Source organism: Dermacentor silvarum, chromosome 4, assembly GCF_013339745.2.
Source record: "Dermacentor silvarum isolate Dsil-2018 chromosome 4, BIME_Dsil_1.4, whole genome shotgun sequence".
Taxonomy (NCBI): Eukaryota; Metazoa; Arthropoda; class Arachnida; order Ixodida; family Ixodidae; genus Dermacentor; species Dermacentor silvarum.
The window spans coordinates 51,660,059-51,684,111 of NC_051157.2; the positions used below are offsets into that span (position 1 = coordinate 51,660,059).

Consider the following 24,053-nt stretch of genomic DNA (forward strand, 5'->3'; position numbering starts at 1 on the left):
ATTTTTTGTCGAGGATTGTTTACAGTATCGTATAATACCACACAATATGTTTCTACCTTTCAATCCGAATATACAGTTTACAGCTGTTATGACACATGGCTAATGAACCTTTATTTCTGCATGTATGACGTTGGGAACAACACATCGTAATCATCCTAGTGTTACCCTTGATTATATTCTTATTCACCTAACATTAACATCCATAACTTCGTACAAGTACTTTGGAATACATATATAATTCATAACCTCTCAAGGAATATGCATGTCCAAAAATAATAACAATCCTAGTAGCATGCTTGGACATCTACGCTAAAATTGTCGCGCTTTTCTCTCCCATGTGAAGATCCTTTAGTATATATCTATAGTTACATCAACATTAGAAAGTATTGCCTGAAACTGGGATCTCCCTAATATCATCCTAATAAATGCCTTTGAATCTGATCACAAACGCGCCGCTCGTTACATACTGGCTAATTATTCTCACTACGAAAGCATTTCATCCATTAATGCTAATTTAGGTCGGCTGATGCGTCAATCAGGCCGCAAATGCTCACGTGGTGGTGATGGTGGTGATAGTGGTGATAGTGTGTTGTAGCTACAGGCGGCTTTAGCCTGGCGATTGAGGCGGGCAATTGCTCCGCCTGAGCGTCTCTTGCAGAGAGAAAGAGAGAGAGATAGAGAGAGAAAAGTCATAAGGGAAAGGCAGGGAGGTTAACCAGGCTGATCCCGGTAGGCTACCCTGCACTGGGGAAGGGGGAAAAGGGATTGAAAGAGGAGAATAAAGAGAGAAGTTCACACCGTGCACATTTGCACAGTCAAGCGTTCATCGCTGAGTTCCGTCACAGGCGGTCATACAGGCCAGTGCACCTCAAAAAACGCAGCAGCGCCTTTGTAGCCCTGCGCATTGCAGACGCACGATGCCACGGGCCCAAGAAAACTTCAATATTTACCATCTGTCCAGCAGGTCAGTGTCTTCTAGAAATGCAAGTAATCGTGAGATTTCCTTGTGCGCTATGACAAACTCTACCGGAAGCACAAGGTGTTGCAGGCACACATGTGGAAGGCTTTTCTTTGTAGGTGCTCAAGAAGGACGCCCCTTTAACCACAGTAAGTTCACACCTTCAACCCATTTCCTAAGGTTTTTACGCGAACACCACTTTTGAATGTGGGCTTTTTTCATATAAATGAAAACAAAAATGATTGTGACTGTAAGGTTATAAATGAGGCTGCAAAGAAAGCCGAACGACGGGTGTTTTTCAGCGTCGAGTTACATAGTTTTAGCGCAGTTTTTTTTTTTTTTTTTTGCGTAACAATGCTGTCGAGAAGTGCAGTGCATGTTTACATCAGGATTACTGCAAGAGAAATAAACAAGATTGCGGGCGCGAATCCAAAAATATGTGAAAAAAGTGTGCATACAGCATCTTTTAAGTACAAAAGGTTGCGCGGGTAAATACTAATTGTATAGATAGGAAATTATAAACACCGAGAAATCGCTAAAGTGCCGTTTAACAAGCGTCGGATAGTTTCTACAACAACAATCGCCGTTACAAGACAGTCGCACCTGTAACCTCTAAAATTCGCACTTAAATAACGTAATTCCCCTAGATGTCCAGAATATCAATGAAACGGCTGTACAGTGTAGGCGTAATAAAAAGTCGCAGTCTCGCCCGAAATGCGAAGCATCCATTGCGATAGCAAATGAGTAGAGAGCTATACGAAGCAAGGATAGCAGTTTAATGGGTCGTATAAAGTTGTAAACATTCGCTTACAAATTACACGGTGTCACGCGCGAGCAGGTAAACATGAACACATCTTGCTCGATGACCGCGGAAACTCGCTGTGAAAATGCCGAAGTGAGAAAGCGCGCCAGCAGCAGCGGGCCAATTGACATTCGCGCTGTCTCTCGTCTCGCTTTAACGCGAACTAAACGTCGAAAGCACAATGCATACGAAGCTACCGGCAGTCGGCGCATGCACTTTGTCCCCATCGCAGATCGCCTTCAAGATGTCGACCGCGCGGGCGCGCACTTCGCCCACATCGCAGATCGCTTTTAAGATATGGCGCCCACACGGCCGCGCTGTGCGCAGCATTCGACGGAGCAGAACGCATCCCCCGCTCCCTGTCTCTCTCCGTCGCCTCCCCCCAGTGCTCGCGCGCGAAAGAAGACCGCGCGCTTCCGGCCGGCCTTCCTCCCTCGCGTGCGCTACATTGAGCCGCTACATTGAGCACACAGCGTACGGCGACGATTTTATCACCATTGGACTTTATACGGAACCTCACGGCGACGGCAGAAGTGCGCTTGGAGTGCCCATGTAATTGCTATCGCAACAAAATAAATGGCTGCGGCTTAGCTCAGCTGACCCTGAATATGCAAAGCGAAAGCTTAGTTTAGCCTGGTTAAGTCTTGGTTTCACTTGGTTAACCTTTGATTTAGCTGTAATTATTATGCTTAGGTATACACTCATCGTTAAGCCAGGTAAAAATTAAAAGCCGACAAGTCCAAGCGTTTTGCGAGCCGAACGGCTCGCTCTTCCTTAGTCTCCGACGCTAGCATCGCGCGCTTGGCATTCCGGACCCTCTCTAGTGAAGCAACTCGCCGGGCGATATCCGCGGGGTGGTCAGACGCCGCTTGCCGTCGACGGCTCAAAGCCTCCCGCTCCTGCGCAAAGCTCAGAGAAGACGGCCCAGCCTCCCTCTCATCCATGGCCAAGCTCGCACCGACTAGGCGAGCGCGGCGCTCTTCTTAACCAGGCGCGCGGCGAGTCACGTGGTCAGGTGGTGACCCAGCTGTGGAGAGTGCATGCGCCAAGCCGGTGGGCAACGGCGGCGGCGGAGCTCGGCGCGGCGAGTTACGTGATGCGTTGCCAAGGCTACGGCGCAGCTGCGGTCAAATGAAGGTCAAACTGCTGGCCAAGGAGAAACTCGGCTCGACTAGGTTTGTAAAGCTTTCGCTTTAAAATTGTGGCAGTGCTTTACATGATCTTATGGAGTGCCCAGTAGCCCGAGACTGTCGGCGGAACGCGCATCAAGGAGACAATGGGCGTGTTGCTATGGGCTTCAAGAAGTTTGGAGGGAACTTTTCCAAAGAACTGCAGATAATTTCAACGGCTGTTAAGACGTCTTGTGCAAAGATCGCAAAAAAAAATCGGCTGCTTGGAACACCCAGCGGATACACATAGCCGTTATTAAACGTACAGTAGACTATCAACTATCAATGCGATTAGCATCCTTTGGGAGTACGCCACAACTTGGGCCACTGGGCATGCGCCCCTGGGTGTAAGCCCTAATAGACACGAATTTGGACTTGGACCACTTAGTACGTGCAACCAGGTATGTGCCACTCGGTATGCATGTGCTGATTTCTGGTCAATCCTCCAGCATGGGTATGTTCCACACTGTTAAAAAAAGACGAAAAAAAAACCTTTAAAAGTAGTTCTAAGCTTAGCGGCATCGAACGCGCGTGGCATCGTTCCTCAATCACGGCAGCACAATGCTGTAGCGCGCTGCAGCCCGAATGCGCCGGGTCAGCGAGGGAAGAATTCTCAGCGTTCGCACGCATTGGTGCCCCGCGGATCTCGGAGGCCACGCGCAGACTTCATTGTGGCACCGCTAGATGACGCAGCGTGTCCAGAGGTAAGTGCGAGAGACGATACCTGCTGCAGTACACACCTCATACATGAACGCCCCCCCCCCCCCCCCCCCGCCGTACATCATTCGGTGAGGACTCTTTACGGTCTTCATGGCTCGCTTAAAGAAACTGCATATCTACCGCTCAGGAGTTTGAAGAATGCAAGCATCGCAGCCGCTCGCCGCTCGCCGCCGCTATGCGGTGGAGCCAGCGGATGCCCGTGTGGTGAACGAATGGACACTTCATCTTATAGTATGTGCGTACATATGTGTATATAGAGAAGATTTATATATAAAAATATAGATAGAAAGATAAAAGATAGATGGATATAGATAGATAGATAGATAGATAGATAGATAGATAGATAGAAAGCGTAGATATAAAATGTAAAAAGACTTAAGCATAGTACCTCAAGCTCATGAAACACTCTGCATTTGCACATATCCCAACTCTGTCTCTGTCTTGTTACTTTCGTAATCATAATAATTACAAATATCACTGTGATAATTATTTTAACATATAGAACACATCATCACCGTGTGTTCATTATGAATAAATAATTGAATAAATAATTTACACACCCATCATAGGAAATAACGCTAATGACATTAACGTCGGCAAAAAAAAAAATCCCGACTGCATGGATGCGCCGGCAATTTTATTCATCGTGATTAACACATCTGTCTGTATTGACAAGGGGCAGGTCAGTCACGTGACTGGTAAGTTCGAAAGAGGAAGATCACAATCGTTATTTTGCCGGACCTATAGCCGTGCCCAGAGAGGCAATCGTTTTTTGTGGGATGCGAGACTGATACGCTACGGGAAAAAAATGTAGAATATAAATTTAGGAATTTACGTGCGTGCAGGGGGAAGTTGCGACATGACGCGTCCGCTGTTCCATGCGCTGTTTGTCGTCATTGCTGAGCGACTGGGGGTGACAGCTTAAAGCAGAGCAGACAGATAACGTAGTGCTCTTTTGCCAGGCGGCCTTCTTTAGTTACATCGGGGACGCGGAGATAGAAGGCGCTAGGAGGTTGCGAAATACGTCTTCGGATCCTCCATTCCCAGTGACCCAGTAGATGCGACTTGTCCGCACTATAAGACCCGTCGGCAAAGGCCCGTCCTCCTGGTTTTTCCAAGCTACACGTCCCCAGAAGGAAGGTCGGTCTCGAGGATTGTTAACGGTTGTTTATTGTCGTTTTGCATCGACGCCGAGAAGGACGTACGTTGAAAGGTAAGCTACGTACACCCGCTGAATAAGAATATATTAGTTTTTATGAGACGATTTCAGGTGCTAGTGCTCTGACATGGGTACATAATGTACTCGCACAATCTAAACAATCCGATGCTGAGATCGTAGTTTAAAATTAATTTGATCCGCACAATCTGCAAGGTCACTTTTCCTCTTCAGCCCTTTTTCGAAACCCAAAGAAGAAAAGTGTGTGTGAGCTGTAAATCACCACGCTTTTTTGGAACGTGGTTCAATTGGAATTTTTTGCGGAGTTATTATTATTTGGAAGCTTATAAAATGCGTTCAATTAGAAGAGTAGGAGATTTACGTACTGGTTTCAACTCTGGTGATCGGGTATAATTAAAACTAGAGTGTGACTTTTAGGTAGCCACTTTGAAAAAGCTTCGTAGAACTTTCAATAAAGCTCTGCTAGGTGCTTATTGTTCTACGAAACAACCGGTTTCGAAACGAGGGAATGACCAGTTGAGGAATACATGCATTTTTTTTTGTGGACTTTGCCCCACTTTGGCTTCGGCGGTCCACACTAGACTTGGGTCTCTGACCACCCGTGTACCATTTACTCGTTATCTTTCCTCTACCTACAGTTGCACGCCATGAAGTTTATCATCTGCCTAGCGGGGCTCTTGGCGCTCTGCGCCGCCCAAGAAGAGCACAAGGTCACCGGCGCCAACAACCAGTTTGGATTCAAGCTGCTCGATAAGATCCCAGTCTCACCACAGGTGAACCTCTTCTACTCGCCGTACAGCGTGTCCACAGCGATGGCGATGGCCTACGTTGGCGCCAGGGGAGAGACTCAGCGCGACCTTGCACGAAACGCTGGGTTACTCCTCCGTAGGCTTGACGCCCGACCACGTACCGAGCGCCCACGCCCAGCACACGCACCTTCTGCGTGCGCCTTCCAACTCGACCCTTCGCGTCGCCAACGCAGCCGTCGTCCAAGAGGGCTACGTCGTGACGGAGGAGTATCTGGGACTGCTGCGCACGTCTTTCGGGGCCGAAGTCAATTCTGCAGGCTTGAACGATGAGCAGTCCGTGAGAGGAATCAACGACTGGGTCAAGAACAAGACGGAAGGAAAGATCGAGGAGTTGCTCAGCGAGCCTCTTCCCCCTAACACGAGGCTGGTTCTCTTGAACGCTATCTACTTCAAGGGTCTGTGGAAAACGCCTTTCGAAGTGAGAGGAACGTCGAAGGCACAATTCTTCAACGCCGGAACCGAGAGAGTTGAAGTCGACACGATGCACGCTCAGCTGAATGCCGGATACGCCGAAGACGACGAGACAGACGCCAACGTTCTCGACTTGCCTTACGCCGGGCTAGACTACAGCATGACAATCATCCTTCCGAGACAGAGGAACGGAGTGGATGCCTTGAGGCAGAATCTTTCGTGGCCAGTCTTCCAACGCCTCATATCCAAGCTCAACATGCATGCCCTCGTTGAAGTGGCGCTGCCCAAGTGAGTCCTGAGTTCTCGACATAGTGTAGGTAATACTATATTCTGAAAGTAGTCTTTCCAAAAAAATGTAACCTTTCCCTGCGCAAGATTTCCAAACATGGGCACGCGAAGCAGAATCTTGCGTGAAAATATTGATGAAAGAGATAGGAAAGCGTGATAGGGCAGATGCTGTGGCAAGAGCTCATGTGCTCCCGCTGTGTTTCTGCTTCTACACAAGACAAAATATGGTCCGCTTTGGTTGAGCATTTCGCATATGCTAAATTCAATGCTTATTATTATCGGTTCTCTATTAAAATATCTGCACTTTTTTAATCTGCCATTTATGCCGAAAATTGAACGTCTGAGCGTTTCTGTCATCTGCCTTTGCTTAAAATTTAAATTAGAAGTTTCAGGTCCCAAAGCAAGAAACGGGTTATGATAGACTCCGTAGTGGGCGGCTCCGCATTTATTTTGTCTACAGTTAAGAGCGACTGAAGAATGAGGCTTTGAAAGCTATATAATGAAATTTGTTAAAATCCCGGTAGGTGGCTTAAAAAGCGCTTACTGTTGTCATTGTCATAGACTACGCAGTAAAGATGGAGATCGCGACTCGATTGAGGGAAGGGCCGGCTGGATCAGGTGCCAAATTCACAAAGCTACCTTAGTTCGGAAGTGCCCTCGGCCACTGGCCGGCTGCCAGTCACTAATATTATGTCCGTCATGTCAATAGCCCTGCGTCTCCTCTTACGAACAGTTCTAGCATCAGTACTTTTTTGTGAATACGTGCCGAGGTGTGCTTTATAACGAGCTGTTCTGCGCTACTAATATGAAATGGACAGAAAAGAAGTCATGAGTAATAATGGGGAGGTAGGAAAGAGAGGATGTACATTATCCAGCGGCGTACTAAATTCGTGCCTTCTGCCCCGTGGCAGTGGAAAAATTCTAATGAGGCTCTTGTAAGCTTCGCAGTTGTACTGTTAGGCGATGGGCCCAGAAAAGCGCCCTGCGACAGCGGTTGCCTGCCGATTATGACCAAGAAATCATCCCGTGTCCGTTGGACGGGCGCATATGCTGGCCAAACACCGTTTCAGGTGCTTGGCAGAGCTTGCAATCAGCTGTTCACTTGATCGATGAGGTGAGGGCAGCGCCGTGTTAAAATAACGCCCAGGTACACCCTGCGCAACAAACATACCATAAATTCACGTGACCTCTACGGATAGAGGTGACTTCCCGTCGAAATTAAAGGCATGCGAATGTCTGTGGATGTGGTCAGCATGGGTTGTGTACCTCATAGGGACGTCTTGCATGACTAACGTAAGCAGATAGTATTCAGTCACGATTAGAAGATACGCAATTTACGCAGGCCATGAAATTAAAATATAAATTGTGGGGTTTTACGAGTCAAAACCACGATATGATTATGAGGCACGTCGTAGTGGGGGGCTCCGGATAAATTTTAACAAGCTAGGGTTCTTTAACGTGCACCAAATGCACGATACATGGGCGTTCTTGCATTTCGTCCAATGCACAGACAAAACTACTACGCCACCACGACGGAGTTGAAATGCCTACCTCGCCTCACCGTCAGCGAGTTAATTGCCAATAATACCATAAAGGCCAACACCGATTGAAATCTTATGATAGTGCCTCATAATCAAAACTGGTTTTGCCACGTGAAACTCCAGAAAGAAGAAGAAGAATCTTATGATAAGGCTACTTATCCGGGCACTGTCGTGAATTATGTTTTAGGGCTCACTGTTCATAAAGCATTCTACATCTGGTTAACCTCCCTGCCTTTCTGTGCATCTTTTCTCTCTCTTTGTCCGGCGTGGTCCGGCAGCACTGACATGCGTCACAGTACTCTGGCCATATCGAAGGTGCCTGAGCCATCATCAAACGGAGGACCTATCATATACAGCAGCCAGTTCCGTGGTTATGGATGCCTATATTTGGTCCGGTCTAAGTTGCCAGTAATGATCAGTTCCTGAATGACAAAGGTAGCCATTGTGGCAGCAAATATCTCATATTGCTGCTAATCTCGATATCATTGGCAATAAACAAATAGCTCGAATAACAAATAAACTAATGAAAAATTAAAAAGAATATATAAAATATACAGGAGTTAATTGGCGTACTCAATATAAGCTTGTTAGAAGTATATAAGAGGTTCGGACAGAAATAGCACGGTCGATGTGCAATCTATAATTTCGCGATAAAGTGAGCACCAGTATATTCAAAACATTCATTGCGCAAAGAAAATGGAGTAAACAAAACTGCTAAAGCTTGGAACGGAGCCAATCAATGCCCTTATTTGACACGCCCATCACAGCGCTCGCTTCTTCGAGGTAAGGGGCGTGGACCGTTACTATACCAGAACTAACGCACGCCCTACGCTGCAAGCGTTATGTTATGGCTTAATAACATGTTTTTCTCCGATCTCAGGTTCAAGATCGAAGGCTCGTACAAACTGAAGGCGCCCCTATCGGCGCTTGGAGCCTCGAAGGCCTTCAACGAACGCCTCGCCGACTTTTCTGGCATCAGCGGCTCACGCGACCTAGTCGTATACGAAGTCGTACACAAGGCCGTGGTCGAGGTTAATGAGGAAGGAAGCGAAGCTGCCGGTGCGACCGGAGTCATCACCTACACCAAGAGCGCAACTTTTGGCATTCCCTTCGTGGTCGACCATCCGTTCCTCTTCTTCATCCGCAACAGGCAAACGGGAGACGTCCTGTTCGCGGGTCAAGTGAACCACCTCTAGAGCGACGGCACGGCGTCGCTTCTGTTACTGTTTTCACTCGCGTTTAATTGGGCGCAAAGAAGGTACGAATAGAACTGTTCCGCCAATCAACGAAGAGACAAGTTTTGAAATAGACGTTAACTAAGATAGGGAAGCTCTTTTTATAATAAGTGCTGAAAATATGCGCGAATTGTTTTGCCCGATAACAACAGGGTACGATTGCAGCCGAGAAGCCGCTGACCACGCACGAGTTTCTTGTATACGGAATGACCACAAGTCGTCAGCTTCTGAGAAGCGGTTCCTGCAATCAATTAAGGCACCATCAATTAATTAGAAAACATGCATGGAAATATGACAAACTGCGCGCGTGGTTACAGTGCTCGGGAAGTTGTTTTCTTGCTTTTGTTTTGTTGGAAACGTAGGTCTACGTTGTTTTTTTTTTCCTAGGCATGTTTTTATACATACAAAACGTACGGGTGAAAGCGTAATAAAACGTGTCTGTGGAATGGAGTTTCGCGAGTTTGTGCGAGGCTGACTCGTTGCCGACTTCAGATTTCTTCTCACGTCAAAACCAGTGACCAAGTAGAAAACATCTGCCAAGGGAAAATCCTATACCACCACAATCTAGCCGGACAATTATTGTGAAAACAATTAAAAGCTCTAAACAAAGTGCGTTGTGTCCGTTCATCCTTTTGTTCCCACACTCTTCGTCGTCGTACAGGCCACTTCCACATCCTCAGCACCCCCCCCCCCCTTTTTTTTTTTTTTTGAGGTAGCCGAACATGACGTAATTTCTGTCCCATTTTTCTGCCACGGCTTTCTGATGACGGCGGGGTCTCATAATGAGCCAAGTAATGCTATCGCATTAATAACAGATTGGCAGTCTCGCTAGAAGGTGCAGCATTGCAAGTGATAGCACGATTTAGGTTGTTCTGAAGGTGTGTCAGAAATCTTGACGCTGCTGGCGTCACACCTTGATGACGCATGAGATAACAGCAAAGGAAAACGGATCGCGCCTGTCCCCGCCCAAAGAAAGGAATAGGTAGATTTAGCTTGTACTGTCCGTTCCACTCACACCAGTGTAAGCCCCACGGTGTGGTATGCAGGATCGCTAATGTGTGTTGGCACGACGCTCACGCCGACAGCGGAAGGCAGGAAGTGTCAACTGCTGAGGGAACTGCAGAAGCCCAAACGGAGCGAGCGGAGCGTGACGGTGCTGCCACTTGACTTCGTCACTTTTGCAGCGAAACGCACTGCGAGTCTCTGGACACTATGGAGTTTCTCACTATATTCCCTATAGATCTGGCGCCACCGTCTATGGAAGTTTTCAAACGAGTGCTGTGCCGTCATGATTGGAATGGCGGTATATGGGTGTGCGAGGCTTTTGTTGGCTGGTTTTGTACGAGGCTTCGTCTAAAACGTGGATATGGCTACGCAAATAATGCGTTCGTAAAATAAAATCTTACATCTTTGAATGAAGTTTACTCATCTACAATGCATAATCAAGCGAAGACAAGCAAGCACACACGACAAACTGTTCCAAAGCGAGCGCGAATCTTGTCGTTTGTCCTCCATCTTTAGCGGCCCTCTGATACTTTTAACGTTTCATATAAATGTACAGCCGATCACAAGTCCTCTTAATTAAACAAAACATGTTCTTGGGCAAAATAAATCTAAAACAGCTATTTACGTGCTGTCCTAGTAGGAAATGAATAGTGTGACAGATGGAACGGTGCTAGCCAGGCGCGTCTTCAAGGTTTCCTGGCTCTCCGAGGACGATGCCAATCCGAAGTCGCCATACACCGGCATTCCCATGCAAACAACAGCAGAGTATCGCCAGATTTCCCTCTAGGTAATATAGTGAGAAACACTATGCTGGAAACCTTCTAAACCTCAGGCGCCTGCAGCGCACGTGCGTCGATACCGTGACCGCATACAGCGCGAATGTGGCTCGTGCTTCCGCGCTTAATTGCTAAAGCTTCGCGTTCTACTGCCACTGGAGACCCAACCCATGCACCCGATGCAATGGTGATAATTGCGAGCCGGCGCGCTAACAAGCATCGCACAGAATTCGCGCTAGGCAGTTACTGTTGGGTTTTACATTCCATGCAGACTGGGGGGCGAAATGCGAAAACACCCGTGTACTTAGATTTAGGTGCACTTTAAAGAACCCCAGGTGAATCAAATTATTCCGGAGTCCCCCACTACAGCGTGCCTCATAATCAGATCGTGGTTTTGGCACGAAAAACCCCATAATTTAATTCCATGCCAATCGATCGGTCTGTATTGCGCGTATCGATCAGCTTGTACAGCGCACATTCAATCAGTGTTAGGATTCGCAAGAATCCCGAGTGAAATGAGTCATGTTACAAAATGGCGCGTATATGCCGGTTTGTTTCAGCCAGTAAATTAAATTCAGTAGTTTCGGTATGACAATATTTCGTCTGTCGACTGCGACACGGGTACTGATATGGTGTAGAGAGAGAGAAAAAAAGAAATGAGAGTGGAATGGCAGACAGGGTAAGGAGGTTAACTGTACAGTTGGCTACTCTGCACCGGAAGATGGGGAAAGGATAGAAAAGATGAGGAGAAAACAAGAGAAGACGAGGAGATAATTTCTTTCCACACAACAACGAGGAAGGCAAAAAACAACAATTGCAGTTTTTCACTCTATCTCAATCATTAAAAAAACAAGAAAAAAAAAACACCCTAGCGCACTGCACCAGGTCGCACTTCTACATCCGTTCACAGCCGACGTCAGCCTGAGTTGCACTCACATGGTATTGACTGCAGAGGTTTGGAGAACTCCTGTGGACGTACGATTGCATTGGAAAGAAGAAGTGGATTAAGGGCCTTAAGCGGTGACTCTGCTAGCTGCATTCATGGAGATGCGAAAGGCACTGAGGCTCAAGTATTCCACGTCCACCGTAGCTGCACATTTCTTAAGCTTTAATCGTATCTATCGCCGGTGCATTATGCCGTGCTCCCGTACGTAGAGACAATATCTTAAGAGCTCTCGAATACTGTATATGCTATTGTCCGAATTGGTGCGCTTGTGGTTTTAACTGTCCTAAAACTGTCAACGAAGCAGTAAAAGCAAGCGCGTTAGCCTTACAAAAGTATTAAGTTTCGAGCTGACGGTTCGACTGCGACAGGGACTTAATAGCTCAGCAAATGTTTCTTTAGGTCTTCCTATACGGTTTTCATAAAACACCAGCATACCGTTCACGGCAACAAGCTAAAAGAACTACTTTGCGTTGGTATTACTTTCATCGCACCCTTATACGAAGCATGCACGCATCGACCCCCAACACTTGCACTTTAGACCTTCAAGTAATTTTAATTTTGGCCATTAGTTGCGGTTATATTCTTGGCAGCCCACTGTGACCTTTAAAGAAGATAGAGCGCGTGTCAAATTTATGTATAGCTAAGACAGATTGAGATAGAAAAAAGCAAAGGCAACACAGGCAAGTTAACCAGAGGATATCACCGGTTGCCTACCCGGTACCGGTGAAAGGGGAAAGAGGTGCGAAAGATGAGAGAAAGAGAAGAAAAGAAAACAAAACAAAACCCCAATTTTCGCTCACGGGACGCCGGCGCCGACACCGACACCGACCTTAACGCTATCACGTTAATACATACATGTTTCTGTGGGCGCTGTCCCAGAGTCTGCGAAGGCGTTACATAGTCATACAGTGTCAACATCCCACTAATACATTCTGCGTCACACTAGTGCACAGTGACAACTTGTCACACAGTCCGGTATCTCTTAAATAACGCAGCACCACCTTCATGGCCAGTTTCTTGTAGGCCACTACTTGTAGGCCGGTTTCTAAGAATTTTAACTTCTGTGAGTGGGCACTTGTCCAGTTGGTTTAGAGTGGCTGAGAGGGCTGCTCATTGGGGGTTGAAACGAGGGAACTCGGCACTCGCAATGAAGGTGCGCGATCGTTTCGCTGCACCCGCGGAGTTCACAAAGTGGGCTATCAGCTATTCCCATCAGAAAAGGAATACGTAGAAAGATGTACCTTCCACGAAGTGACTGCACCCTGCTAGTCAGTCTGTAGTTTGGAGTAGCATTTTCATATGTTATATAGCTAACTTGAACGCAGGTGGTTATAGGGTGAAATAGAGTCTAACAGTATAGGAAGGGAGCACTATGCCTACCCCATTTCACTTAGAGGGAAAACATAATCATATATTTATGTCTCCTGCAGGACGAAGGCCTCTCTCCCTGTGATCTCCAATTACCCCTGTCTTGCGCTAACTGATTCCAACTTGCGTCTGCAAATTTCCTAACTTCATCACCCCACCTAGTTTTCTGCGGTCCTGCTGAGGGAAACATAACTCTGCTTAAATTTAAATTAAGATTAATGAAAATAAGGAGTACAAGTTAACAAGCGCGAGCACTAACGCCTACAAGAGGAGTAAAAACTTAAAAAAGAGAAAACAACAACGCAGAATGCGGGTCACTCTGCATAAAATCGCACCTAATAGTTTGAGCACACGTCAGTAACTAATAAAGAAGTCTTCCACTGCAGTAAAGGTTATCCTCTCAAGGGGCGCTATAACGTAAAATGATTCCAAACTGTTTTGATTCCAAACTCCTGACGTCAAATTTACGTAACCACCGACGCAAGCATCGGGCGGTGACCCACTGCGTTGTCTGAACAACCCAATCAAACACTCTCCTCGTTTATAGGAGGTCACCTTTGTTCGCTTTCAAAACCAATAACATTGTCTACACTCAGCGGTTTTTCTTATCTAATTGGCTGACAAGAGGCGAGAAGCACGCTCTAGTGGAGAGGGTTTCGATGGGGCCGAGCCAGCACAGTGAAAATAGATAACCCCATGAAGAGGGTGGTGCCCGCTTCTCCGATTGGTCCGCTTCGCCTTGCGGTGGCTGGTCGAAAATCGCGGCGGCGTGCAATGGAAGGATAAGAATGCCGCTAAAACGGATCCTCAACAAGGAAGAGTTGACAGAGCGATGTCGTATGCATGCCGAAAAGGCTCGATAACGTTTTACTGCCACGCAAAAAGGTTTATCATGCGCAAATAAATACATGCTCACCGGCAGGTGCGAGTAGCGAGGGCCTGAGCGATCGGCAGGCAGCCATCTTTGATTCCTTTCGGAACGGGGCAGTCTGTGGCTATTCAGAAAAATTTTCAGTTTTGTTCGGCATATTAATGCATTTTTTTCGCGTACACGCCACTTTGACGTGGTGAGTTTTCGCGGTTTTGTGACGTCGCGTGACAGACAGGCGAAGTGGGCGTAGCCAGAAAACATTGGACCAATAGCAGAGAGCTAATGGTGAAAAGACATTGAATCACGAATGATTATTTTTCTTTTGTGCGGTTTAATCATGCATAATCAGTGTGTACATGTTATATCAGATGGGGAGCTATCGCGGTTTTCGTGACGTCGCGTGACAGACAGGCGAAGTTGGGAGCGGCCCGAAAATGATTGGACCAATCGTGGAGGCTGATTGCAGAAATTGGAATCAAAACAGTTTGGAATCATTTTACGTTATAGCGCCCAAGGTCACCAACTCTAACATGAACGCGCGTTGGCTTCGCTGATGTTACAACATGACTCACGGTCCACGGACGAACTGAACTTGTAAATGCTCGCGACGATTTTACTCCCCTCAAGTGCAATTACTAACACTGCTCGGCACAGCGGATGAAAGCGGCGATGGCACTAAACCTTCGACATGGTTTTTAGTGAATGCTCGAGAGACTTTGCAATTAGGTCATGGCACTAAAATGTTGCTTTCTATCGAGATAGATTTGGACAAAACACTGACCACTTTTAAGATGAACAAGTCTCAACAGCGCGCGTACACGGAAGGTGCACTTGTGCTTGCATCTATAACGCGTCTTCATTTAGCATTAATAAGATGCAAGTTATATTCTTATTACATTTCAAAGCAAAGCCTTTCTTGCCACTTCCCATCCTGTACATTGATAAGAACTGTGAAGCATAATGTTGAAATGGGTCAAGGTAAGAAAGCCTTTGGTAGTTGTGATTATAGGCTGTTTTTTGGCAGCCTACAACGGGGATAACTTGAGCTTTCTTGGAGTCGAAAGCAAGTTAAAATTAACGTCAACAGATTATATTCATGCTCGTTTTTCAGTCGCCTTCTTTGGTTTCAGCAACAGCGGAGATATATAACGTCTCTAACGCTGAAATGCTGACAAGCGCGGCCTTCATATTCCCCTCACTCTTTCTCTCTGCGCCTGCACAGCCCGAGCTCACACGTCCTCTCACACGTGTCCCCTGAGGATATGTCTCGCAGTTTTTCCCCACTCTAAAACACGTTCTGACTGCACTAGAGACTCTCACTTCATTTTAGTATTTAGCGTTACAGTCTGGAACGCCATCAGGTACGTATGATTTTCGCTCATTTATGCACTGCGGCTCAGATCCCTTCGAGGAGCCCATAGTCCAGCTATACTGACTCAAGACCGCACAGTTTCATCTACGCGTATGCCTCGTTTCAAACATAACTTCATCGATCGAAAGCAGAACTGTGTGCAATGCTTTGTGGTTATGCTATTCGAAGCGAACAAAAACAAATCCCATGTAATCTATGTTACCTGTCGAAGTGAATTAAGACAGGCGGAATTCTTGAGCAAGTATAGGCTTAACAATGAACGTCAAAAGAAGCCCAGATAAGTGAAATTATTGTAACCATCGCTAATTGGCTGGATCATCGAAGCTATGTTTTCTTTTGTTCACTCTAAATATTCTTCACGGCATAACAAATGGTAAAACAGCAGCCTTCAGTGTTTTGTGAGCATAAGCTTGCTTCTAACGTTTCATTGGCCCTCATGCCAAACCAGTGGCAAGAGTCAGCTCCAGCAGCCGAACTCTAGTCTCTCATGAGTACATGCGCTTATAACAGAAACCGATGGTTTGGATATCACGTGAATTAGCCTCTATCACCCCCTTCCGATCCCCTTGACAATGGCAAAATCACGCTGATATTTCAGTGCTGATTGTGTGTGGTCCTTTTAAATACACAAATGTCCAGTACAAGCTCTGCCTTTACTAAGCGCACAGACAGTTCAAGTGAAGTCACGTATGCATTATCGCCCTTCTTCCGTTCTCTTCGGCAGCCCATCATGAAGACAGCCATCTGCATCACGTGGCTCGTGGCGGTTTGCGTCGCTCAAGAGGAAACGAGAATTTCCAGTTCCAGTAACGTGTTCGGTTTCGAGCTCCTCCGAGAGATCCCGGTCTCGTCGCAGACGAACATCTTCTACTCGCCGTACAGCGTGTACACGGCGATGGCTATGACCTACGTTGGCGCCAGAGGCGATACTCTGCAAGACTTGCACGAGGCGCTCCATTACTCGTCGGTAGGCTTGAGTCACGACCGCGTTCCGAGCGCCCACGCCAAGCACACGCGTCGGCTACGTGAGCCTTCAAATTCAACGCTGTACGTCGCCAACGCCGCTGTTATTCAGGAGGGCTACAACGTGGAACCGCAGTACCTAGACTCCCTCAGGCAGTACTTCGATGCCGAAGTAAGTACAGCGAATTTGGCAGATGAACAGGCCTTGAGGACTATCAACGACTGGGTCAAGAACAAAACGGCAGGAAAAATAGAGGAATTGCTCAGCGAACCACTTTCCTCCGATGCAAGGTTGGTCCTTCTGAACGCCATCTACTTCAAGGGGATGTGGAACACCCCATTTCACGCAGGGGCCACGTCCAAGGCTCCTTTCTTCAATTCAGGAACAGAGCGCGTCCAGGTAGACATGATGCGTCAGCAGCTTACGACGGCATACGCTCAAGACGACGAGACGAACGCGCAAGTCGTTGACCTGGCTTACACTGGACTTGATTACAGCATGGTTATTGTGCTGCCGCGAGAGAAAAACGGCGTGGACGCTCTCAGGCGTAACTTTTCGTTGCCACTCTACCATCGTCTGCTGTTGAAGCTCCGAGACACAAACGTTGATGTCGCACTGCCCAAGTGAGTAGCAAGTTTGGACGTTGAAATTATATTGGTTTAAAGGGGAGTATGGAAGGTTGAAAGATACGTGCAAGCGACGCCCCTGTATACAGAACAACGTAATGCGCAAGCAAATGAAAAAAACACGGCAGATCCCACGCCCGGTGGGAATGGATGTTATGCGAAGCAGTGTGCGGTGAGCCTACCAATTAACGAAACAGCCATGAGAGCACCAAGACGTAGGCGGCTGTTTCGTGACCTACATGACACGCATGTCATGACATTCATGCCACGAGTTCCTCCGGAGTCCCTTTAGCTAGGCCTAAGAGACCTTAAGGCGAAAGCCTTGGTCGTTGCTCATGATTATGACTTCGACCATCAACCTTAAGCCTTTTCCTTCACTTAGTACCCACGTCCGAACCCACTTCAGTGGTTTTTGAGTGGTAATGTTTTCTCGCTGAGTCATTGTCATTTTTTGCTGAGTCATGCTCAAGACTATGACTTCTACCATCATCCTTTAGTGTTTCTTTCACTTAATACCCACGTCAGAAACCATTTCAGTGGTTTTTGAGTGTTAATCTTTTCTCGCTCAGTGATTGCCATTTTTGCTGAGTCATGCTCATGATGACTATGGCTTCTACCACCCTCCTTTAGTGTTTCCTTCCCGTAGTACCCAGGTCCGAACCCATTTCAGTAGTTTTTGAGTGTTAATTGTTTTGCCGAGTCATTGTCATTTTTGATGGGTCATGCTCATGACTATGACTTCTACCATCATCCTTCAGTGTTTCCTTACCTTAGTACCCAGGTCCGAATCCCTTTCAGTTGTTTTTGAGCGTTAATGTTTTTTCGCTGGGTCATTGTCATTTTAGGCGGCTGTTTTATGGCCTACATGACACGCATGTCATGACATGACATGTGTCATGATAGGTCATGAGATGACATTCATGTCATGACCTATCATTTATGTTCGTCATGCACTGTTGTCATACTATGCCAATTTTGGTACCTACCAAGTCAACGAACAGCAATGAGAGCACCAAGACGTAGGCGGGTGGATAGATAGATTGCTGGGCTGGGTTTCCCGGGAGTCGAGATTTGACGACTTCCCTCAAGCAGGTTGAGCCTAACTTGAGGCGAAATACCGCGAGCTTCGTTGCAGACGTTGGTTTATCGTCTCGTACGTCAACGAGTTACTGGGAGTTCCGACGTGGCTAGGCGGCCCAGGCGATACTGGACGGCACTAGCCCAGGCGATACTGGACGGCACTAGCCCCCCGACTGTTTCTCAGCAGATTACAGGTTCAGCTTCTAGACTGATTAGCAGGGCCTAAAACCTGGGCTTAAATTGCCTTTTCTTTCCCTAGTTCCTTAGGTCGGGGAACGGCAGGTATCGGTGACAGTTCACCTAATTATCTCACGACTCCTCCCAAAAGTCTTGGCCACGCCCAGGGGCGAGGGAATGGATGATTCCCCCCCGCTGTCAGATGTCGTGCCCCCACACTGCACCACACAGACACACAAGCACACACTTGGGTCCGTTGACAAGCACAGAAGCAATAGCGGCCGCCGGCCATACGGCGCCCGTTAATCAGCGTGTCGCTATCTCGAAACTATGCCGCACGTGAGACCACGACGCTTTTGGCGCCCGTTAATTGGCGTGTCGATGACTCGAAACTATGCCGCTCCGTGACAAGCATAGTGTCGCAATCACCATCATTTGGATTGCTCCTCGGGCGACTGGCTCGAAAGTTCATCGCATTTTTATTTCACGCATTAATGAGAGATAGAGAGGAGAGAGCGAGAAAACTTTGTCAAAATCAGCCGCTTGCCCGCAGTCATCTTCTAATAGCGAAAGTAGGTTAAAAGTTGGGATATGTAAATGTGGGGAAATTGAAATTTCGAAATTTTGAGGACATACTGACTACACACGATAAAAGCTGCCACTCAATAGACTTTCTTTTAACTTCACAAGGGCTCAATAAATGTAAATGCAAACTCAAAATCCATTGTTGTATGGGTCAGCATTACGCAAGATCCGCGTTTCTTGCAATTAATGGAAAAATGTACTTGCGGAAAATAATGCCAGTATGAACTTGAACAGCAAGGTACATGGTGCAAGCCGGCGCTGAAATGCTAGTTGTTCAGTCATCTCGAACGCTTCAAGAACGCTTTAATGGGAATTCAGAAAATAGATTCTGAGGTTTACCATCCGAAAACTGCACAGCCGGTTATGAGGAACGCGATGTTGGAGCGTTACAGATTAATTTTGACGGCTTCGGGTTCTTTGACTATTTGAGTACACGAGCGCTCGTGCTAAGCGCCCTCGTGCTTAGCAGCAGAACACCAAAGCCCCTGAGCCGCCGCGGTGGGTAATGGGAATTATCGACAGCGTGTATCTGTAGCTTTGTCATTGTAATGTGCACTGTTTATTCGCACGCAACATATGAGGGTGTGACGTTATTTTCGCCATGGGTGTATGAGCGTGAGCTGCCGTTTTTTTTTTTTTTTTTTGGCGCGCTTGTATGGCCCTGTGTTGGCCTCTGCGTTATTATGACTACAGTATGTTTTACTCAGGTTGTTCTGTAATACATTGCACTTTTTAAATGCGAAGCATTTCTTGGCGAACATTTGCCACTTTGACACTATCTATCTATCTATCTATCTATCTATCTATCTATCTATCTATCTCTATCTATCTATCTATCTATCTATCTATCTATCTATCTATCTATCTATCTATCTATCTATCTATCTATCTATCTATCTATCTATCTATCTATCTATCTATCTATCTATCTATCTATCTATCTATCTATCTATCTATCTATCTATCTATCTATCTATCTATCTATCTATCTATCTATCTATCTATCTATCTATCTATCTATCTATCTATCTATCTATCTATCTATCTATCTATCTATCTATCTATCTATCTATCTATCTATCTATCTATCTATCTATCTATCTATCTATCTATCTATCTATCTAGTCACCTACGTCTTGGTGCTCTCATGGTCGTTTCGTTAACTTGGTAGTTACCAAAATTCGGATAGTATGACAAGAGTGTATGATGAACATAAATGATAGGTCATGACATGAATGTCATGACATGCGTGTCATGTAGGTCATGAAACAGCCGCCTACGTCTTTGTGCTCTCATGGTCGTTTCGTTAACTTGGTCTGCTCCCCGCACTCTGCTTCGCATAACATCGATTCCCAGGGCGTGGGATCTGCCGGATTTTTTAAACGTTCTACTAACTTGCTGTAAATCGTGCCTGCTGCAAGTAAAAGTACAGTACTGGTTTTTCAGCCCCTGTAGTCAACTTTCCAGAGCCCGCATTGGTATCTCTCTCCCACTATTTCTTGTGATTTAACAGGGTTCGTATCTTTCTTCTTTTACACTCTTTTTTATTTTCTTTCTTTCTTTTTTTCTGTTCCTTTTTTTTCGACGGTTCTCTTTATCTCCCTCCTCTTTAAGTAAAGCACGTGTTGTGCACCTCTCGGAGGATATTTGCCTTTCCGTCTCGAACATTTTCTTTTTGTTTATTTTTAAAATTGAATGACAACAACAGTTTTGGGGAAGGACATTTTAAGCCGTACCTTAAGTAGTCCTTCAATAAAAATGAACTTTTTACAAGCATATATATAGAAGCATTTCACTATCCATGGGATGCTGCTTATTTCACGGAAAACGCGGTGCTACTGTCCATCAGGTTTCGTGTTTTTTTTTTTTTTTTTTCGAGCAGCGTAGTCTGCAGCGTGAACGTGTTAGAGACGATAAGGAAGAGCGGTACGAGTGTCCTTGAGCGCAGACTGTATTCAAGCGATTGCAGCAAACATAAAACTGACGTGCGCGTCTCTTGTTCCTTCTGCGGTTCTTCGTTCACCCTTAGGATTGATACTGCTCGAGTTTCAATCATGGCTTCCTAAAGTACAGAATACACGACTAGTCAACATGTGCTGACCATCTTGACCCAATATATGTAAGCGTGATTTCAAGTGAGGACCAAAGAGAAAGAGAGAAACGAAGAGGGAAAGGTAAGAAGGTTAACCAAGGACGTGCCCGGTTGGCTACCCCACACTTGGAGAGGGGGAAAGGGCAAGAATAGATAAGGAGAGAAAAGAAAGAGGGCCAAGAAGATCAATGTGGACATTGTGGACAATGTGGACATAGCGTCTCCGAGTATAATTGTTATGTTCGCTCTGCCAGCTCATTTTGTTGTTATATTTACGATTGAGTGCGCTTGCTTTCTTGAAGCTGCAGTAATAGACTGACCAAAATGAGTCTGTTGGCGACTACAAAGTGCACCTGGGCAAATGCATGCATTCCGTCCTGTCTGTCGGTTACCTATTTTATTGCGATGATGAAGAGAAAAAGAACACAAGAGAGGGAAGAGATGTGATGGTGATGTGCTGCAGTAGGCGTCAGTGATGCTTCTATTGCACAATATGCAGTAGTACCTATTCCCATTTACCCTACCCTTTCCACCACACACGACAGTAGTCAAGACTGGTGGTCGTAGCCAAATTAAATACAGGTATTACAACAAGTAGTACCTATATAGTCAGCACAGCGACATCAACGCGTGTGTAGAGATCAAGCAGCAGACCAAGCGGAGGCTCTTTCGTCGGCCTCTCCACCCTTCTTACCATTTAGCTATATATAAATATCTCTTTCTCTCTTGTTGTGGAATCGTGTTTACCGTTATTGTTTGGTCAAGGCGTCCACTCAGCGAGGGCTTCGTCTTTTCAGCCTATATACTCACGCCTTCTCTCCCTCCCCGCTCAGATTCAAGATTGAAAGCCTGTACAAGCTGAAGGAGCCTCTGTCGCAGCTGGGAGCATCGAAGGTCTTCGACAAGCATCAAGCCGACTTCTCGGGCATCAGCGGGTCTCGCGACCTGTTCGTCTACGACGTGGTGCACAAGGCTGTGGTCGAGGTGAACGAAGAAGGCAGCGAGGCGGCCGGCTCCACGGCTGTTGTTTTTGAGGTTGAGAGCATCCGTGTAAGCACGCCATTTGTGGTCGACCATCCGTTCCTGTTTTTCATCCACAACAGACGCACAGGAGACATTCTATTCGCGGGTCAAGTGAACCATCTCTAGGCTTCTAGCGTTGTGGCCCAAGATGCACTCTTTCCAAGCTTGGGGTAACGCCGTAGATGTCGAATCGCTTGACGATACTCAAGACCGAATTGAATTGATTCTTTATGACGATCAATCGTCAGAGGATGAGCACGCTGCGCTGCTCATCCTCTCATGTGCATCGATGGTTGGGATTAACTTGCAAACGAGCGTCCAAACGAAGTCGCTGGGACCTCCGGTGATTAGCTGGCTTCCTAAGTCAAGTCGAGCATAGCCACACCTGTTTATTTACAGAAGCAACACAATAATATTACTGCGGATGACAATGACCTCCTCACAACGAGGTCAGTATCCGGCCTGCAGTCGCAGTGACCGTATTGAACACCCCAGACATAACTGGGAAGCTAAAAACGGAACCGCACGGAAACATGATTTAGCGTTAAGAAAAACTGGGCACAAAATTAAAAAAAATATCATTTAACGCGCTACACAATTCTAGGCGAAATTATTAATACTATAATTCCACTAGTTACTTACAATCGGTATTATCGTTAAATACAAGTAGATCAAGCTTGTCGGGCAGGGCTTGCAGTCGAGAAATTACCTGCGCGCAGCGATAAACGTTTGCTTACCTGCGATCTGGAGGAGGGCAAATCCTGTGTACTCTGCTTATACAAAAAGCATCAAAAGGGCCTGCATTGCGCAGTCTGTCGTGATTGTGTGACTAATGGTAAATAAATATTTAATGCTAATTACAGGACGCGAGGGGAGTCCTTGTTTCCCCCAATGAAGCGACTAACGCATATACTCGTAGACTCATATTTCCGCAAGCACAGAAGATACCCTCAGTTGTTAGCGACAAAGAACTTGGTAATAAAGAGCTGTTGCTTTACGTGAACCATGAATTTGCCTTTTATACAGGAATGAAGTAACTCTAAAGGAAACGATTTCTTATGAGTTTCTTTTTTGTTGTTGTTTAATGCTGTTCATGCATGTTGTTCATTTCAAATAAAGAAACGCAGGAAATATTCGTTCTTTCCTTCATTTTGTGGCTGCTGCTAATATATGGTGCATACCGGCTTTGCCGGGCGTCTCAGGTGCGCTCCTGACACAATGGTGAGATGGTAGTTTAATAAAACATGAAGGTATAACACTATGCCTCTTCACGGCAGCTTTTTTGGCACTTTGTATACACACATAGTTATAGGAAAAGCAACATCGACTGACGTCTTTGTTAAGAGCACACTTAAGAATTACCATTCATCGGATTACCTTACATAATACCCCTTATTTGATTACCGCAACAAATATTGATGTAACAATATTCTTTCATGGCCACACCCTTTGCATCCCGTGCTCTTAACAATAGCAAACATCCCCGTCAGCCGGGGCTGCAGAGAGTTGCTTTTGTAGATTTAATCGTTGAAAGAAACAGGCCGTATTTAGGTATAAGGTTAAATGGTGTCCAACTGGATAGGTTGTAAACAATACAGCGCTGGCTACTTCGTTTAAGAAGTACGGAAGATATAAATTTGCTTAAAGGAATGAGTAAGTTGAAAAAAATATTTAAAAAAGATCGTCAATATTTTATTACGTTTACAATAAAAGAGAATCATGCATAAACTATTCGCATTCAGAATACTTAAGAACAACTCATGTTCATTTCCCTTAAGAGAAAATTTTGTAGTTGGAAAAGTTTTCTAGCAGTGCGCCAATGAAATCCTGCGGTACCGGCATGCTGGCTCCGTCGCTCTGTGCAGTTAACATGCGCAAGCAGGCGACAACAAGAGGTTAAATTATTCCTGTGCATCTGCTTGAATTAGTTTATGTACTCCACCTTTCGACATACTCGTCAGCAACGCTTCTACTTAAATCACCTCTTAGTTTTTGGCTCGTCGTGTAAGCGTTGTCTAGCTACCTTTCGTGATCTACTTAGCAGGATATCTACCTTCC

General features: G+C 46.1%; 2 protein-coding genes across 3 annotated transcripts; both read left to right on the forward strand.

Annotated features, from left to right (window-relative positions):
* Window positions 1–4,627: 4,627 nt before the first annotated feature.
* On the forward strand, window positions 4,628–9,720 carry LOC119450019 (intracellular coagulation inhibitor 1-like). The gene is given in 4 exon segments (XM_049665586.1): window positions 4,628–4,862; window positions 5,465–5,683; window positions 5,685–6,334; window positions 8,756–9,720. Coding segments are annotated over 3 exon segments (1,176 nt in total). The 5' UTR covers window positions 4,628–4,862; window positions 5,465–5,473; the 3' UTR covers window positions 9,072–9,720.
* A 5,567-nt stretch (window positions 9,721–15,287) lies between these two features.
* LOC119450021 (intracellular coagulation inhibitor 1-like) lies at window positions 15,288–23,138 on the forward strand. 2 transcript variants are annotated; one of them, XM_049665588.1, is made up of 4 exons: window positions 15,288–15,437; window positions 16,173–17,035; window positions 21,806–22,165; window positions 22,311–23,138. In XM_049665588.1, exons 2-3 carry the CDS (start codon window positions 16,179–16,181, stop codon window positions 22,119–22,121), a joined length of 1,173 nt encoding a protein of 390 aa, XP_049521545.1. In that variant the 5' UTR covers window positions 15,288–15,437; window positions 16,173–16,178; the 3' UTR covers window positions 22,122–22,165; window positions 22,311–23,138. The 2 variants fall into 2 exon arrangements, with proteins under 2 accessions (XP_049521545.1, XP_037569289.1); XM_037713361.2 differs by lacking the exon at window positions 22,311–23,138 and having other exon boundaries at window positions 21,806–22,232.
* Window positions 23,139–24,053: the final 915 nt, after the last annotated feature.